Below are 18572 nucleotides of genomic sequence, written 5' to 3'. Positions count from 1 at the left end.
CACACCTGAACAGTCGTAAAGAGGGCACGACAGCGCCTCTTCCCAATCAGGAGGCTGAAAAGATTTGTCATGGGCCCTCAGATACTCAATAAGTTCTACAGCTGCACCATTTAGAGCATCTTGACTGGCTGCATCACCGCTTGGTATGGCAAATGCACCACCCTTGACCGCAAAGCACTATAGAGGGTGGTGCGGACAACCCAGTACATCACTGGACCTCTATATCAGGCGGTGTCAGACGAAGGCCCGAAAAATGTAGAAAGACTAAAGCCACCCAAGCCATAGACAGTTCACTCTGCTACCGTCCGGCAAACAGTACCAGAGCATTGGCTCTCGGACTAACAGGCTCCGAGACAGCTTCTACCCCCAAGCCATAAGACTTATAAATAGCCATAAGACTGCTAAATAGTTAATTAATGGTTACCCAAACTATCTGCACTGACCCTTTCTTGCACTGACTGTATCCACACTCACAAGACTATATACTGTATACACACTATATACACAGTCACACACACACTAGACTGACACTCTCACACAAAACCCACACACACATAACACACACACGCATACCGACACAAGACACACACACATACACACACACACTTTTACACTCATCATATGCTGCTGCTACTCTTTATTTTACTCTTATTATTATCTATCCTGATGCCTAGTCACTTTACCCTGCCTTCATGTACATTTCTACCTCAAATACCTCGTACCTCTGCACATTGATCTGGTGTTTTATTCCTTGTGTGACTATTTATTTATTTTTAAATCTGTATCGTTGGGAAGGGCTCATAAGCAAGCATTTCACAGTTAAAGCTGCAATTTGTAACATTTTTGGGCGACCCGACTAAATTCACATAGAAATGTTAGTTATAGATCTGTCATTCTCATTGAATGCAAGTATAAGAAGCGTTAGATCTGTTCTATGTGCACTATTTCTATGCTTCCCAGTCTTAAGTTTAGTTTTTGCATCTTTTAGTTTCAGTTTTGTACACCAGCTTCAAACCGCTGAAAATACAATGTATTTGGTTATGGAAAAAAAAGAAACACAGCGGTTTAGATGGTACAATGATTCTCTACACTATAGTTGCTTGTTTTGTCACATAAACTGAAATTAGGCGAACTATTAGAATTTTTGCAACCAGGAAATACCTTTAAGTCTACACACTTTGTATTTGGCGCATGTGACAAATCAAATTTTATTGATTGATTTGAGAAAAGTGGTGCATCAGTCTGTATGTGCAAGTGCTGCAGGGCACAGAGACTGCCTTATCAGGGCTCTCTCTGGCAATGAAGTTGTGCTCTAATAGCCCTCCCTTTCTCCATCACCCCTTTCTTTCCAATATGGACACTAATGAGCTTTTCTTACTCTCACGCCCTTGCTGTGCTCCCTCTTTTCTCTATGTAGTCTCTAACCACCAATTACTGACCTTTCTCTTCTTCTCCTCCCTGTTATATCCTCCTTGCCTAGTCTCTCCTACTCTCCCTTCCATAAATATGGGATATGTTCATTAATCAAATCCTTCAAACTTTCATTTCAGTGTGCACTAGCATTCTATCGACCCCAGGGCTAGGCTGTCTGATCTAATTCTAATCCAACCCACCCCTGGAGAGAGGGAACAAAAGAGCAGTGGTTCTGTTTGAGAAATAGAAGCTTGCCAAGGTGAGCTGGACTGAGGAGGGGGATGTTTGGCAGAAAAAGAGTGTGAACAGCAGATCAAGAAATTATAAATCCACACAATCTTGGATTGGGAAACAGGGCGATATGATTGCAGGATATCTAACGAGACTGCGACGGCGAGTGGATAAGTTGCCATTACCCTCCGTTCTATTGGCGAAAGTGCAATCACTGGAAAATAGTGGAAACTGAAATCCGTTTTAATGCAGTGAAACTGAAATCCGTTTTACCTAATTTCTACCAGCATGTCTCCTATGCAACTAGAGGCGAAAAACCTCTAGACCACCTCTAGACTCTACACACAGAGACACATACAAAGCTCTCCCTCGCCCTCCATTTGGCAAATCTGACCATAACTCCATCCTCTTAATTCCTGCTTACAAGCAAAAACTCAAACAGGAATACCAGTGATGCGCTCAATATGGAAGTGGTCTGATGACACGGGCGCTAAGCTACAGAACTGTTTCACTAGCACAGTTTGGAATATGTTCCAGGATTCATCCGATGGCATTGAAGAATTTACCACATCAGTCACCGGCTTTATTAATAAGTGCATCGATGACGTAGTCCCCACAGTGACCGTACGTACATATCCTAACCAGAAGCCTTGGACTACAGGCAACATCCACACTGAGCTAAAGAGCTGCCGCTTTCAAGGAGCGGGACACAAATCCGGATGCTTATAACAAATCCCGCTACGCCCTCCGACAAACCATCAAACAGGCAAAGCGTCATTACAAGACTAAAATCGAATCCTACTACACCGACATTGACGCTCGTCAGATGTGTCACGGCTTGCAAACTATCACGGATTATTAAGGGAAACCCAGCCATGACCTGCCCAGTGATGCGAGACTACCAGAAGAGCTAAATGCCTTCTATGCTCGCGTCGAGGCAAGCAACTCTGAACCAACTCTGAACCATGCTGTTCCGGACGACTGTGTGATCAGGCTCTCCGTAGCCGATGTGAGTGAGACCATTAAACAGGTTAGAATTCACAAGGCCGAGGACCAGACGGATTACCAGGACACGTACTGGTAAAAAAGTGTCAGTGTTCAACCTTAACATGTGATAAACACAGAACAGATTAACTGGAATGACTCTCACGGAAGGCCAAAAATGACTATCTTAAAGGCTAACACAAGTATACTAAGCCATGCCTCCATAACCCAGCATCAATAACCCAGCAGTTTTGTATAGAAAACAACCCAACTAAGTGACCCAATGCCTGCAACCCAGCAGTAGGTTCAACCAAACAAAACAGCATTTCTTTGAGTGTAGTGTGACTGGAGAAGTGGAGACAACAGTGAGTTGTTGTGGCCTGTGGGGCTCTTATGTATAGTACAAGGTCATCAAGGCGTGTTTTCAAAACCAGATGCCTCAAACTATTGTTGTCCTCCAGTGAGGGAGTCTGTGGCATAGTATACCCATAGCTGATTCAGGTAAGTGAGAGTTGGTAAATGAGTATTTTCAATGCTCAATAAACTCATGAAATACAACATTCATCATGGTGTTCAGGGTAAGCAGCTGATTCTAGGTGACAAACATCAACAATATATATTTCAACACTGTGAGAGTATTTATGTACTCAGAGTGCTGTGGTTCTGGATGGGGGTGATGAGAGGAGAGGATTGTAGTCTAGTCGCCCCTGTCTCTGCTGGACAGTTTCCCCTGTCTTTTGTGTGTACCTTTCGCCGGTGAGTAGAAAGCAGAGGCGCTCACACACAATACTCTTAATTGAACCTCTTCAGAGAAATGACAGAGCAGGGAAAACACGAGTGTGGATAATAAAAGAGACAGGAGAGAGTAAGGGGAGCCATGTCTGTCTGTTGACAGGACCAATAATAACACAATGTCTGAGGGGCTGTATAGAAACAAGGTCTATAGAGTTTGTACACAGACATACAGATGTAGAATCTTAATTTGATCACCCTGTTGCAGGAGAACTTTCCTGCAATGGAAAAACATTTAAATGTGTAGTGTAGTTTAGGTTTAATATTTTACTGCAGTGGGCTAAATCAGGGTCACACAGAGTGTTTCTTGGTAGTCTTAAACAAATCTACTTTGAAACAAAAGTATACACCTCACACACATGGTTATGGGCTTAAAAAATAAGACACCTGTACCATGTCAGATATAGAGTTGAAATGTATTACATTTTAAGTTTACATCCCAATATTACACTTTATATACATCAAAGATGACTGAAATAACAAAACCGTTTGACATAGAAGCACCGGATAAAAAAAAAATGAAATTGAAATTCTGAAAAATATTAATAACATTCCACCCATGAGGTCACTAGGTCCTTTGACTGCAGGAAAGGGCAACAAATGCTTCTGAAGTTTGTAATTTACACTTTGAAATTACGACAAATGCACCAACCCCTTCAAAAATTTCCATAATGTCCATAATCCACACAATAATTTACACATCCTGCTGCTGCAGGATTATTTTCCTGCTGTAGCAAACTGGCTCAAATTAAGATCCTACATCTGTATTGTCTGAGATGTGTTGTTCATCTGCCACCAAGACAGATAATACATCACCTTAGAGACCTACTGTAATACAGTGTTTACAGAGAGCAGGATCAAACTGAAACTTCCACTCACCTAAAATAAAGATGCCCAGATATGCAGCCATGGCGGACGTCAATAGATCTTGACAGAAGGCCATCTGGAAGGCTGAAACACAGAGTGGGAGAGAGAGTATGTGAATAAGACAAAATATACCTCTGTGAAATATCATCAATTGGTCTTCAAAGTCATAATATCATAATTTTGCATCATAATCCACAATGATCCTCCATTGAAATGCTGGAGGGCCATACAATTTATAGCAATAGATCCATTAGGAAATGTGTGTATGTGCTGCTGACCCTAACCCACTGGACCTCAGGGAGTCAGGGGATGTCCTAGAGCCTAGAGGTCAGGGGTGCCTTTGTGACCTTGTTGTGACACTGTGGAGAGAATGGAGTTGTGTGTGCACGGTCTCCACAAACAAGGACTGAATGTGACCGAGCGTGTTCCCTACAGATGTGTGCGTGGGAACACAGATTACAGATGTCCAACTATTCTAATCTGACTTGTCTCAAACAAATGAAAGCTATTGTCAAATAGTACCATATCCTACCAAGTGACAATAGTATATTTTCTAATAAAAAAAATTCAGTATGGGTTAACATGGCTAATATTTTTTTTAACCAGCAATCCTTCAAACAAACCTTCAGTACAGAACACTGTACATTTGCGTCTGTAACAGATTAACAAGTACTAGTAGTGAGGCCGAAGGATGCTGATACCACACAGTGATGTCATATCCACTGTACAGGAATAGCTAACTCCACGTGCTGCTGTTTCATATGGCTAATGACCAAACCTGCATAGCTCCTCTATAATGGGACTATGCAGAATAACAAGAGAAAAACGCATGCTACTGAACTACAAAAAAAATTTGATTAAACTTTAAACATTCAAATTGTTCAAAACAGAATGTTACAATCCCAATAAACTCAGCAAGCTGAGTATTGACTAGTAGAATTACAGCGGAGGAAAAGTTAAAGAAAACAACAAGCAGCTATTGCACTGCAGTGTTCCCTATCGCTGCTTGGTTCCCTACCTACTGCAGCCTGGGGACAGAGGGGCTGGCTGGGGGCTGGCTGGCTGGTGGGTCTCTCTGTGGGTATAAACCCTTGAGAGGATCAGGGCCCCTCAATGCAGCCACTCTACTCTGCTGAAGAGTGTCCTACACTGGGACAGGACAGCTCTGAAGTATAATGCCACTACCACAGTTTCCCACCAACATAAAACAACCACAGGGAGAACAGTTCAGAGCAAATAAAGTGATTTTAACACAGCTGACAGATTACCACAGAAACAAGACAACATGCCACAGAAACCTGCCAGTTTACCAGACACACCTACCACAGAATGCCAATTCAGTATCTCACAAAGTCAAATCTACCATAAAGTACAACAAATTCACCATAATAACAATATAATAATACAAATCTCTGATAGTAGGTATTTACAAAAATGTAGTGCCTTTATACAAAAAAGACGCAAATAGACTTCATTTACAAAAAAGCAAAAGGGTGCAATGCAATAGTAGACCAAATGTTCATTCACAGACAAAGTTCTCAAACATTAGGGCTGGGAATTACCAGGGACCTCACGATACCATATTATGACGATACTTAGGTGCCGATTCGATATGCATTGCGATTCGATACTGCAATTGTATTGCAATTTGATGTTCCAAGCATTTTGCTCACTATATGTCTGCTGCCGAGAGACAAGAGAGAGCATGAGAAAATGTGTTTTGATCTCTCATGGAAATAAAAGTGCTCACTATTTTTTTTTTAAGATGGAGAACAAGCTATAGGATTAAAAACACAGCAGGTACAGCCGACTAGCGCTACCTAGCAAAATAAATTGGAGTCAAAGTATCGATATAATATAATCCAAAATAATATTGCGATATGTTACTGTATTGATTTATTTCCCCATTACTATCAAACCTGTTCAGACAATCAAACAGACACAACATCTGTTAGGTCCAACTTCTGAAAAGTGATTTATCTATACAGAGTAATAACATGGATAAGATCTAAGTACTCACACAGCCACGCAAGTCAACTCAGTCCTCAATGTGGTGAGAAGCTCTCTGCAGTCTGGTTCAGTTTTAGTGTGCGTGTGTGTGAGGTTGTATAAGTGTGTGTGTGTGTGTGTCTGTGCGTGCAGTGTGGACAGCGATTCTTATTCAAATTCAGCTGTCACTCTGAGAGCCACCGTGTGAAAGGGGAAATGGTCTCTAGGCAGGCGGAATGCACTGCCCCATTTATTTGGGGGGGGGGGGGGGGGTTAGGATGGAGAGAGAGAGAGAGAGAGAGAGAGGGAGGGGTTGGGGTGCTGTGTTGGCCGTCCCTGGGCCGGGCAGTCAGAGCCACGGTGCAGAGAGAGGATCATCCAAACTGACCACCAGACAGACGACACAGGACCTCCGGTCCAGGGAAAAATAACCTGCTGAGTTTGTGGCCAAAATACCCCCTGTTGCAGACAGGGTTGTCACTGTGCACTACATGACATAGGAATTACAGCTTAACTAACTAAGAAGTTGAAATGAGGAAAGAAAATAAAAACCTGCTCTATATTTTTATTGGATGAAATAAGAAGATACCCCACAACCTCGAAGGTTGAACTGTGCACTTTAGCATAATGTGGCACAACAACTTTAAGTTGATACAGTAAGTCTCAAACAGTAGGACATACAGTAGTTGACTAAACTCTGACAAAGTCAGAGAATGTGGAGGTTTCCAATAATATGAAATCCTTTCAGTTCCATACCTAAGGTGGGAGGGACTCTCATATGCCATGATTAACCCTTTAACTGTCTCTTCTTGAAAAACATGTAGAACATTACATTCCTATTACTAACAACTCAAATAAGAACTTCCAATATTTGTTTTAACTTTATGTTTATTTGGGAAATAACAGAGCTCTACCAGGCGGTTGAGAAGTCAAAAGAGGGTCATACCAGCAATGCCATATTAGAATGGCAATTTGCATGTAATTTTTATTAATCTCAATAATATTCCAAAAATTACTTTAGGTCTGCTTCAATGGCTTTTATAGGTAGGTAAGCATCATTAAATGAGGACAGATGTCAAATTTCTACAAATTATGGTCATTTTGTATGTCCAAATTCAATTACATTGAAATGAATGCGTTTAGTGTAATGTCCATCAAAATGGTTTTCTTACATTTAAATTATCCAGGTTCTTCCACCATGTTTCCCACATATTCAGACTACATTTTTAGATAATAAATTACAAAGTGCAGTTTTTAATTACTGTTATAAGCATTATTTTATAGGCGACCTTAAAGGCCCTTCTGAATATTGGTCATGAATAAATACAAAATTGGTCATGAAATGTGGTTTAACCAATTTATGTTGCCTAATATAGTGTGTTGTCAACGACTCAATCAATCAATAAGTATTTTTAATAAAGAAATTAATGTACCCTATTAGTTCACCATACTTGTCACTGACATATCAACCGCCTGGTTGAGCACATTTAAAATATATATTGCTTTTTAGCCTTTTTACATTTTAACTATTTATTTTCATATTTATACTCGTCAAGGTCTCTACTAACAGGAAATGTGCAATATTTATCCATCACCAACTGAATTTCTGCCTTTTATCCCATATCTTTGGTGTCTGATTTTGAGTTTTCTTACAGACTTCTGAGTGGGCAAAGTTAGAGTGCCACAACACTGAACTGCAGCAACCCAAAAGGATGGATACAAATTATGTTAATTGATACAGGAGGGCTGGGGGAGCTGACCAATCAAGTTCAAGATCACTTTCTGAGTCTAAATGCAAGCCGAGATCTACCGCTCAGATTTTTTTTAAACATAATTCTCTGCAACATTAACCTATTAAAAACAGTACTGTAGCAATGAGGTTTGTGCAGTAGGCTAGGCTATAGGCCCAATACATTATTACCGCACATTAGCATTGCTTGAATTGCCCTGCCAATGCATTGTTGTTCGGACCAAAATGATATACAAAAAATTTTTGAGGTAGGCTATATGATCACACCGGTAATAGATCAGTTGTTGTATTACTTATGAGGCACAGCTGAGTGAGCACATTTAAATCATCTGCTTTTTATTTGTATTTTACTGGGCTGATGGTGCCTGCATCTGATGGTCAGTCTCAGCGGAGGGAGAGAGCAGCAGACTGAGGGTCCGCCTCTCAACATCCCTCCACTCTCCCTTTCCTCTACTGACACTGAGCAAAAAGGGACACCGTCTTCCAGCTGATGGCGAAACTGTAGTCGCACCGCATTATTTCTGCCTCATGCACAAATTCATGTTTTTACTTCTATGAACAGAGAAGGTGAACTATTCCTCCGCTAATAATAACAGTGCAAGCCTATCAATATACTTTCCTACTCGTTCATTAAAGCTGCAGTGCTGGTTGTAGCACGAGTGGAAGTAGGAAGAACGCACATTCCTTTGACTTATAAAAGTGTTGAATAAAAAGTGTTGACAGTGCTGAGTAAGAACTTAAACATGAAAAACAGCAGCACTTGGCTGTATTCATTGACAGTCTCTCTCTAGTCATGGTTTTAAAAGTTTTGAAATCTCACAGTATCAACTTTGCTGTAACCTTTCTTTAACGCCCGCTAGGTTACTGCAGACACGGTATTCTGAGCCATCCGATTGGCTCTCCGGGCCCGCCGGGAAGGCAGAGTTTGTACTTTCAGACACATGAAATGGTTCAAAATGGGAACAATTCGCCAACCCGGTGCGCAGGGCAGCTGAATTGGGTGCACCTACCGCCAACAGCATGAGACAAATACAAATAAAAATAGTAACGCAAGGCTTTATCATTGGTTTTTTTACAGAAAAGTTAGGCGATCGACTAGGAATGCCTTGGAGATCGACTAGTCGATCACGATCAACCTGTTGGTGACCACTAGGTTAAAGGGTTAAACCTTTGTATGAGACGGCAGTAGGGTTGTGTGTCAACCAGCCAAACCACAGAAACCACACAACGGAACAAAGCAGCCCTCATATTCACTGCTCTGTGGTTACATGACCTTTGACCCTCTCTATGAAAGGGCACTGAGATGGAGTCCGATGCGGAGCACGACATGTGACAAGGCAACCGCAGCAGATTCAGAACTTGAGGAACAGTGACTTCATAAGCATGTCACTATGGTCTGATCTTGATCTTGCATGAACCTGTGTTTTTTTGCCAAAAAGTGGATATGTGTGTGACATTGAGAACATAATGGTAACCTGATCGAGTCCCTATCCAGACGGAGATGTCTATAGCTCACCTGTTCACAAACTAGTGGGGGAGGGGATAACATAGCCAACTACATCCTCTCTGTGAATTAAAATGCCAATTCAATGGCTCCACAGAGGAGCCCTCCACTTTTAATAAAAGAGCAATACATGATCTCATTCATCCTTCCGTCAAATAGGTCATGTAAGACATCCATCCTAAGGGTGGTGGTGGTACGGTAAAGCACAGCGAACACACACGTCAAAATCCCCTCAACACTACATTCTTTCTGTTGCTAGCCTTTAATCCTGAACTTCCAAGTACATATCCAGGACTCTGGCCTGGACTACAGTTGAGTGAAAAAAAATGGAGGGTCTTAAAGTAACTGTAAAATGTTTTTATTAAGTATGTTAAAAAGCAGCTTTTCTGTGTTGGAATGGTGTGGGCGTACGCCAACAACAGAATGATGTGGGAGTATACCGGTCATTAAAAATATTAAATGCGAGTACACCGCTGATTGGCCAGCTCATCCTCCTCAGGAGGATGACATAATCCTCTATGAAGAAATAGCAAGCATTTTTGAAATGGTCTGTTTGAGACAAGTTTGAGGTGGGGGTTTTTAAAAGTGTTTTTTCTCAAATGTATGCTTTGGACAAAAATATGAGTCAACAGCATTATTTGGGTATGAGTTAAAAGAATATGTACTTTTAAAAGTGAGATTTCCACTGGACAGTTCCTTTTAAATAAATCCAGGTAATAGAGTCAGACTTCAGTTCAGTATAGTCAGTGTAATACTGCACGCGCGCACACACACACATTTTAATAGGAGGGATCCGTGCCATTGGAACAGTGCTCACCCCTATGCCTCCCCAGTAAAAGTCAGATAAAAGATAAAGTAACCTGGGGACAATAGACAAAATAATCCCTGGCTTACATATCCTAGAACACAATAATGATAACCCTTGCTGTGTATGTGTGTGTGTGTGTCATGTAGATGGAATAAAGTGATATTCATTTGTATTGACACCAGCTACTTTTTCATGGACAAATTCTGCTTCAGAACACTACTGGATAAAATGTACACATCATAATGAACTCCTTTCGATAGCAGCTGTGCATAGGCAACCATTCAATAACACGTTTCTTTAAAGTTGCACTAAACAGAAATCGCTCAGCCATTTCCTGGTTGCTAAAACTCAAATAGTTATGTGGCAAAATAAGCTAGTATAGTGTACAGAGAGAATAATTGTACCATCTAAACCGCTGTGAAATATATTTTCCATAACCAAAAATATTGTTGTTTCTATAACGACACAGGATGAGACCCAGATGCAGACACAGGAGGCAGATGGCTTGAGTCTCTGATATTTATTAAAATACAAGGGGCAGCAAGAGGCAAGACGAGGACAGGCAGAAGTTCGTAAACCAGGTCTGAGTCCGAAATGTACAGGGCAGCAGGCAGGCTCGAGGTCAGGGCAGGCTGAATGGTATGGCAGGCGGGCTCAGTGTCAGGGCAGGCAGAAAAGGTCGGAACCGGGAGGACTAGAAAACAGGGACTAGGAAAAAACAGGAGTACGGAACAACACGCTGGTAGGCTTGACAAGACAAGAAGAACTGACAACAGGCATACAGAAAACACTGGTATAAATACACAGGGGATAATCGGAGACACCTGGTGGGGGGTGGAGACAAGCACAAGGCAGGTGAAACAGATCAGGGCGTGACAGTACAACCCCCCCCATCCCCCCCCCCCCCCCCACCCCCCACCCTTTAGGGGCGCCACCTGGCGTCCTACCTGGGTGCATACCTGGTTGACCGGGGTGCCGGTGGTGAAAGTCGGCAATTAGGGCCGGGTCCTTAGCGGGGACCCAGCACCTCTCTTCCTCCCTCCCAGTCAACCAGGTACTGGAAACCCCTGCCCCGAGGTCGAACACTCAGGAGGCGTCTCACCGTGTACGCCGGATGGCTGTCGATGAGACGGGGAGGAGGGGTGGGCCTGGGAACAGGAGACAAAGGGCTGTGAGACAAAGGCTTAATCCTGGACACATGAAAAGTGGGATGTATACAGAGGGTACGGGGCAACAGAAGAAAGTTTACGAGACGCCACCCGGAGGGGCAGGTCCCGCGTAGACAGCCATACCCTCTGCCCGAGACGATAGCGGGAAGCCGGAGCCCGGTGGCGGTCCACTTGTCGACGATACCTGGCGGTGGTCTTGAGAAGAGCGGACCGAGCTCTCTTCCAGGTACGCCGACAGCGGCAGACGAACATCTGGGCCGAGGGTATGTTTACCTCCTCTTCTTGCTCAGGGAAGAGCGGGGGCTGATAGCCCATGGAGCACTTGAAGGGCGAGAGCCCAGTGGCCGAGCAGGGAAGAGCGTTCCGGGCGTACTCCACCCATACAAGTTGCCAGCTCCAGGTGGTGGGGTTGGTCAAGACAAGGCACCGAAGAGTCGTCTGCAGGTCCTGATTGGCACGCTCCGACTGGCCGTTGGACTGGGGGTGAAACCCAGAGGACAAGCTGGGCGACGACCCAATGAGGGTGCAGAACGCCTTTCAGAATCGGGACGAGAATTGAGGACCACGATCTGAGACTATGTCGACAGGGAGTCCATGGATTCGGAAGACGTGCTGCACCATGAGCTGGGCCGTTTCCTTGGCTGAAGGTAACTTGGGGAGAGGGATGAAATGGACGGCTTTAGAGAACCTATCCACCACTGTAAGGATGGTGGTGTTGCCATCAGATGGAGGAAGCCCAGTGACAAAGTCCAGGGAGATATGGGACCAGGGGCGATGAGGAACAGGGAGTGGTTGAAGGAGGCCAGCCGGAGCTTGCCACGGAGTCTTATTCTGAGCACATACCGTGCTCGCGGCGACGAATGCTGAGACGTCAGGAACCATAGTGGGCCACCAAAAGCGTTGTCGGATGAAGGCCAGGGTTCGACGGGAGCCAGGATGGCAGGTGAACTTGGAGGAATGAGCCCATTCCAGAACCGGAGATAGGGACGAATCTGGGACAAACATCCGGTTAGCCGGGCCCAAAACGTTACATGTTGCCACTTTAGCTGTCCTGAGTCAATGTTCACTGCGACACAATTCAAAGAAAGGTTAACACCTAAAATAAACTCATTATGTCAGTCCGACTTATTTCTTATTAACTGACCATCTCGATAAATGACTAAGATTATCCATTGTGTATGCGGCCATCAGGACAGGCAGAGGCAATGTCTGACAGGCAAAAGGAGTGACAGCGGGCCAAGTATGACAGAGCTTGGCAACATCAGGCTGCTGCACACTCACATTAGGTCATGACAGAAGTGAGTCTCTCTCTTTATAAAGGCGTGACTCAGCGTGGCAACCTTCACAAACAACATGATCCAAATTCAATGGTGAAACAACATCAATGAAACATTAACAGTAAAGGAGTAAAATGGTGAGTGAGTAGTATCAGTGTTTAGTCTCTGGATGACCCTCAGGACATTTAAACCCCTTTCCAGAGCTGACCTGAGTCCTGCTATCTATCCCTAACCCAAATATACTGCTGTGAGCCATTGAACAAACTAATAGCCTACACGTTGTATGTCATTGTTAACCTTTTTGTACTTAATGCACTTTGACTCTTTGTACTGTAAGTAAAACTATGCCCAATATTCTGTCTAGATTCCACCTGATCAAATAGGCCTCTCCATACAGTATGGCTGGGAAGGAGACAGCCCACCCAAAAGTGACATCCCCAACAGAAGGAATCAGTATAGCTATGTAATGATTAAAAACCCACTTCAAATACTTTATAATCCTCTGAGAACTTCAAACATACACTACTGGAAATACAGGAGCCTCTTCCCTGACAAATGACATTACATAATCATATACTGTCTGTATGGCAACTTCTGTTGTGTCTTCATTGGGGTTAGGATTAGAGCTGCGATTGACATATGAAGATTTTCATTCCAGAAATAAAAAGACATCTCCAGGTTTAAATATCTTTCCGTGACAATCTCCGCAGTAGCCTAATTGGCCCAGATCTTCAATGATGCAGACAGAGTGTATCTGTATGACAGACATACAGCAGCTTGTTTGTGTCCTTTCATTCACCTTAATTGTAATGCTCTGTATCAGATCCAGCATCTCCATGCAAGCTAACTAAGCCGCTGCAGGTAAAATATCACATAAACTAATCTTTAAGCCAACACGCCAGCACACCTGAAGTCTACAAAGTGCTCACCTGAGGGCAAGACCAAACAGTAGCCAAATAGAAACCTTAGAGCTAACCCCACCTGGCCCATCAAGACCACCACTACCACAGATAGAATAACTCATACAATATACAGGTTACTGCCAAAATAAAGGAAACACCAACATAAAATGTCTTAATAAGGCGTTGGGCCACCACGAGCCAGAACAGCTTCAATACACATTGGCATAGATTCTACAAGTGTCTGGAACTCTATTGGAGGGATGCGACACCATTCTTCCATGAGACATTCCATCATTTAGTGTTGTGTTGATGGTGGTGGAAAACGCTGTCTCAGGCACCACTCCAGAATCTCCCATAAGTGTTCAATTGGGTTGAGATCTGGTGATTGAGATGGCGATGGCATATGGTTTACATTGTTTTCATGCTGATTGAAGACACGTGCCCTGTGGATGGGGGTATTGTCATCCTATGGGGGCATAGCCATTGTCTTGCCTTCCAGGTCTCCATTTGGTAATTTTGTCCATATATATTAGATTCTGTAACTACTACATGTGCCCATTTCATTGATATCAAATTAGTTGTTTTTGAAATAGGTCACTGGAATTATATATACGGCCACCGCACATCCGGCACGTAATGGTCATATGGGCGGGTATTCCAACAGTTTCCAACATCATCTTTGTTTTACTGTTGTCTAGGTTTTAACTTGAACCCATTTATATGTATATAATCCTTTATGACCATATGCGTCATGTGTGTAATGGTAATGTGAGGTGAAATGTGTATATTTTGGGATGTGAGCACTCAGTCTGTTTGACCTGACGAAGATCCGTTTCGGATCAAAAAGTAGTGAATACAGCAGTGAGTTGGGATCTTAAACGGTGTGTGGGCCTTCCTGTTCCTTACTGGCATAGCCATGGTAGCCAAAATAATGGCCTGCCCAGCATTTTTATACATACCCTAAGCATGCTTAATTAACTCAGGAACCACACCTGTGTGGATGCACCTGCTTTCAATATACTATGTTTCACTCGTTTACTCAAGTGTTTCCATTATTTTGGCAGTTACCTGTACATTCTCCTATCTCTTTGTAATAATTTGTTGAGCTATGGTTATGATAAAAATTAAAGACATTTTGAAAGATGTGCTCTGTGTCTGGGCTGAAGTTGAGGGTACTTTGGGGACATTAAGCTTAAGACTACTACCTCTGACTTTCTGAAAAATTGATTATAACCGAAGTTTGTGAATTCTAAGTGTATGCACAATGCCATAATGCATATCAGTTGTTCTGTCACCAAGAGAGAAGATATTGACATTTAATTTCCAGAACATCAGGGTGGGCATATGGGGTATTATCCTATTAGTTTGTCTTTATTCAGGGTCACCAGAAGAAGACAACGGCTTGGACAGCTTACATGGGAGACAGGCAGAGTATTTTGACAGCTCCTTCACAAAGGGGTGCGGCCGCAAGTTTTAATGGTTTCCTGTTATTAGTGAGATATATTTCAGACGCAATCAGGCATTTCCCTGAAGAGTTAACAATGAGTTATGATTACATCTTCCTCAACTGTGAAGACAGACTAGGCCTCAACTGTGAGTCATTTATTATTCCTTTAATCACATGATTTTACCCAGGGTTCATTACATTCTTTGATAGACAGGGGCTTATCTTCAATTATGTCTTTACAATGTAGCTGAACAACTGACTGGAGTCACACTGTAAGCCGAACCGAAGCCAGATGTAATTAAGAGACTAATCACTAATACAAGTCCCATGTCAGGAGGAAACAAGGGGGTGATTTCAGTCAAGGGACATGATTAAGTTTGACTCACAACCCCAGAGAGAATATCAAATATCAAAGACACATTGATACAGTGTTTTGGGGCTTTGGAAGGGGCCCCTCTGCACACACTCGCTCCTCAGAGCAGAACAGGGCAAAGGCTGAGGCAGCAGGTGCTGACGGGCTGATTGGAGAGATGAGACTGACGCCCTCCCAGGGCTGCTCGGGGCCCAGACTTGTGGATCTCTTGAATCCCTCAGGTTAGGGACACACACAGCAATGGGGCTGAAGGCCAACCAGGAGCTGATTAAACCTTTACTAACTGAGCCCACAGACAGAGGCCATGGAAACCTTAACATATAGACCTTTCAGATGTCTAAACAGTTGCCTGGCTATCCAAACTCCTTGCTCCCGCCAAACGCTACACCACGCCCATGGACGTTAGTTGCTTCTCCATAATGAGTCTGTATCTGAGTACCTCCCTGACGATTTCTAGAATGGAAATTCATTCTAGACCGTCTGATTGGTCCCAGAAACTGATGGGTTGGGCCAGAACCAGAACACACGTGGGTAAAGCAGCATTTGAAAATTCGTCATTGGCCTTGATATTCTGATTGGTTAGAGATTATCCAATAGCTGATTACTTTGTTTTGTACAACACCCCTCCTTTTGACATCACCACAAACGACTTGAAGTCTGTAGCGAACGATAGAGCTGCGGAAGAATTCAGTTGGAGTGGTCGGGCAATCTAAACAGTGCCATATGATGCATTAGGCATTGATTGGGTACATTTCCATATAAATGCCAGAAGGGACCACAAACCTAAGAGTAATGGTCAATGTTGTCCAACTCGTTTCACAGTTAACAGGCAAAAGTAAGAAGGATTTATAAAGGCTATTTTCCAGCTAAAGCTTCATGTCATAGAATAGTCCTACATATACATTGGGGGTTCCCTAATTAATCTAAAATCTTTACTGTGATTGAAAGTGATTGAAAGGGTGACCTCCTGTTCAATGTTCATTTGAGTAGTTTCCTAATCCCAGTGGAATGTGTGAAATGGTGTGAGTAATCTGCTCGCCCTGACCCTGTGACGAGTGGAGTGGCAGAGGGCCACGCACAGCGCAGACCAGAGCTGCTCTAGTGTCAAGCAGTAATAAAACATGAACAAGGTATCGTGTGCTCAGGACAGCAAATATTAGGAAGAAGTTAGAAATGGGAATAGAGAAAGACCAAATTCACTGAAAATGGTACACTTCAGTGAATGTTCATGAATGCCATTATTCACATAACTACTGTAATTCCAGTGATTGCAGGTTTTCCTTCAATTTTTCATCTCAACTTGCCTTGTTACCTTTACTAAAATCTCAGTCAACAGACCAGGGGTTGGGACTGGGAGCTGGGGTGTTTCTTCCTGCCTCCCATATCTTTCTAGGACAACATTTGACCACAGATGAGGAGATACCTCTGCAGCTCCTGATTGTCAATATCTGATTATCCATAGCAAGCTGAATCACTTTATTTGTTATGCTCTAAACTATAGGCTACCTAATATCCATCTGCATGAAAACTAGATGCAAACTATGTAAGTTATTGCATTGATTATAACGAGTAGGATACAGTACCTCCCATAAATCAATGTCACTTAAAACACTCTAGCTTATTTTGTCCACTTCCTTAGGATTCTGCAAACACACAGGTCAGGATAAACGGTTGCATAACAGCAATTGTTTATTACAATAAATGACCGATAAGTTGTTTGAGAAGTAAAGAGCGCAGTGAAGTTTAATTCTACAGTTAAAACGAAAGGTAAAACGTTGCAGTAGTCTCACCTGTTCACAACTTATCTGATCCACTGTCTCTGCTTCCTCGCTTGCCTCGACCACCTGTATGAGTCCTGTGTACAGTTTGGTCTGCAGTCCCAGTACTGTACAGAAAGGGGGAGGAGTCGAAACCAGCGTTTATCAGAATGTATATATATTTGTAGGCCTAGCCTACTGTACAAACAAGGTAGGTTTCTGTTAGGTATGGGCGCCACCCCGACGCTATACTGAGTGGGCTACAGCACTACACCGTTCAACCTCCGACATCGAGGTCGTTCAGTCAGGTAGCAGGTAGGTTATAGGCTATGAAGACATCGACAGAATTTTACCTTCTCGTGCTGGAGATCAAAGTTAAACTTGGACGAAGAAGGACAAAGGCTCGGTTTGTTTGATAAACATTGCAATTCCCAATACCTAGTCTATTATAATTTCCCGTAATAGTCACTTGCTCCTTTTCCATTTGCCTCTCTCTGTCTGTAATCTTTGTACAAATATTAATTTCCCGCTCCTCCCCAGTAACTCAGATCAGGACAGGTATCTGCCCAGTCGTTACAAATTTGGGATCAGACAAGGGTTAGATATGGAAAGAAGACGGGGGGGGGGGGGGGGGCGGGGGGGACGGACGGACAGACGGGGACGGGGGGGGGACGGGGGGACGGGGGGGTGATAATTCTTCATAGTTAGATTATGGGTAATTTCCTATGTCAGAAATACTTTTTATTGACTTTTTTAGTGCCTCTATGCAAGCCTGTTGTAGGTGCTGCTGCTGGGTATTTTGTTATGAGGAATATAAACATCTTTATAGGATGATGATGACAAAAGCCATCAACAAGCTCATTATCTGGTGCCAGCCAAACCTGACTGGGAGATAAACCTCAGGAAACAGACTTCTGCAGAGCACAGGAACAAGAGAGCAGTCTCTTGCTCAAGGGGGTGATGGGGGTGATATTATGTGGGGGTATGAGTAGTGTGGTAAATCTTATGTAGTTTGCTGTTCATTACTGTATTGATTTATTGTATTGGGTTCGGAGTTGTCCCCATCACAGACAAATACAACTACAGATCCATAACCAAGTCCTGCCCCAGCATACCTCACATTCCCTCCCACTAAAGGATTCCCTCATCATAACACCAAACACAGCAGAAAGGGCTGTCAGAGCTAGCTGGACCAGGGATTGTTATAATCATACCTCCTGGATTTATTATTATTGGTTTGTGAGGGTCTATTAATGAATTCGTTTGTGAGGGTCAAATTGCTATTTTGGTGTAAAGTGCATAACTCTGC

General features: G+C 43.1%; 1 protein-coding gene across 1 annotated transcript in view; it reads right to left on the bottom strand.

Moving 5' to 3' along the window:
- lamb2l (laminin, beta 2-like) overlaps nt 1–17347 on the bottom strand; it is a 57168-nt gene extending 39821 nt beyond the window's left edge. Inside the window, exons 1-2 of the mRNA XM_084185121.1 lie at nt 17297–17347; nt 4300–4371 (exon numbers count right to left, since the gene is read on the bottom strand). Of these exons, the coding sequence (XP_084041247.1) occupies nt 4300–4363 (64 nt within the window). The 5' untranslated portion in view covers nt 4364–4371; nt 17297–17347. The remainder of the gene's footprint in view (nt 1–4299; nt 4372–17296) is intronic.
- Nucleotides 17348–18572: the final 1225 nt, after the last annotated feature.

This window comes from Coregonus lavaretus (genome assembly GCF_964263955.1).
Source record: "Coregonus lavaretus genome assembly, chromosome: 20".
Taxonomy (NCBI): Eukaryota; Metazoa; Chordata; class Actinopteri; order Salmoniformes; family Salmonidae; genus Coregonus; species Coregonus lavaretus.
Note: the sequence above shows the minus strand (reverse complement) of the source record. Positions and strands in the feature narration are given on the sequence as shown.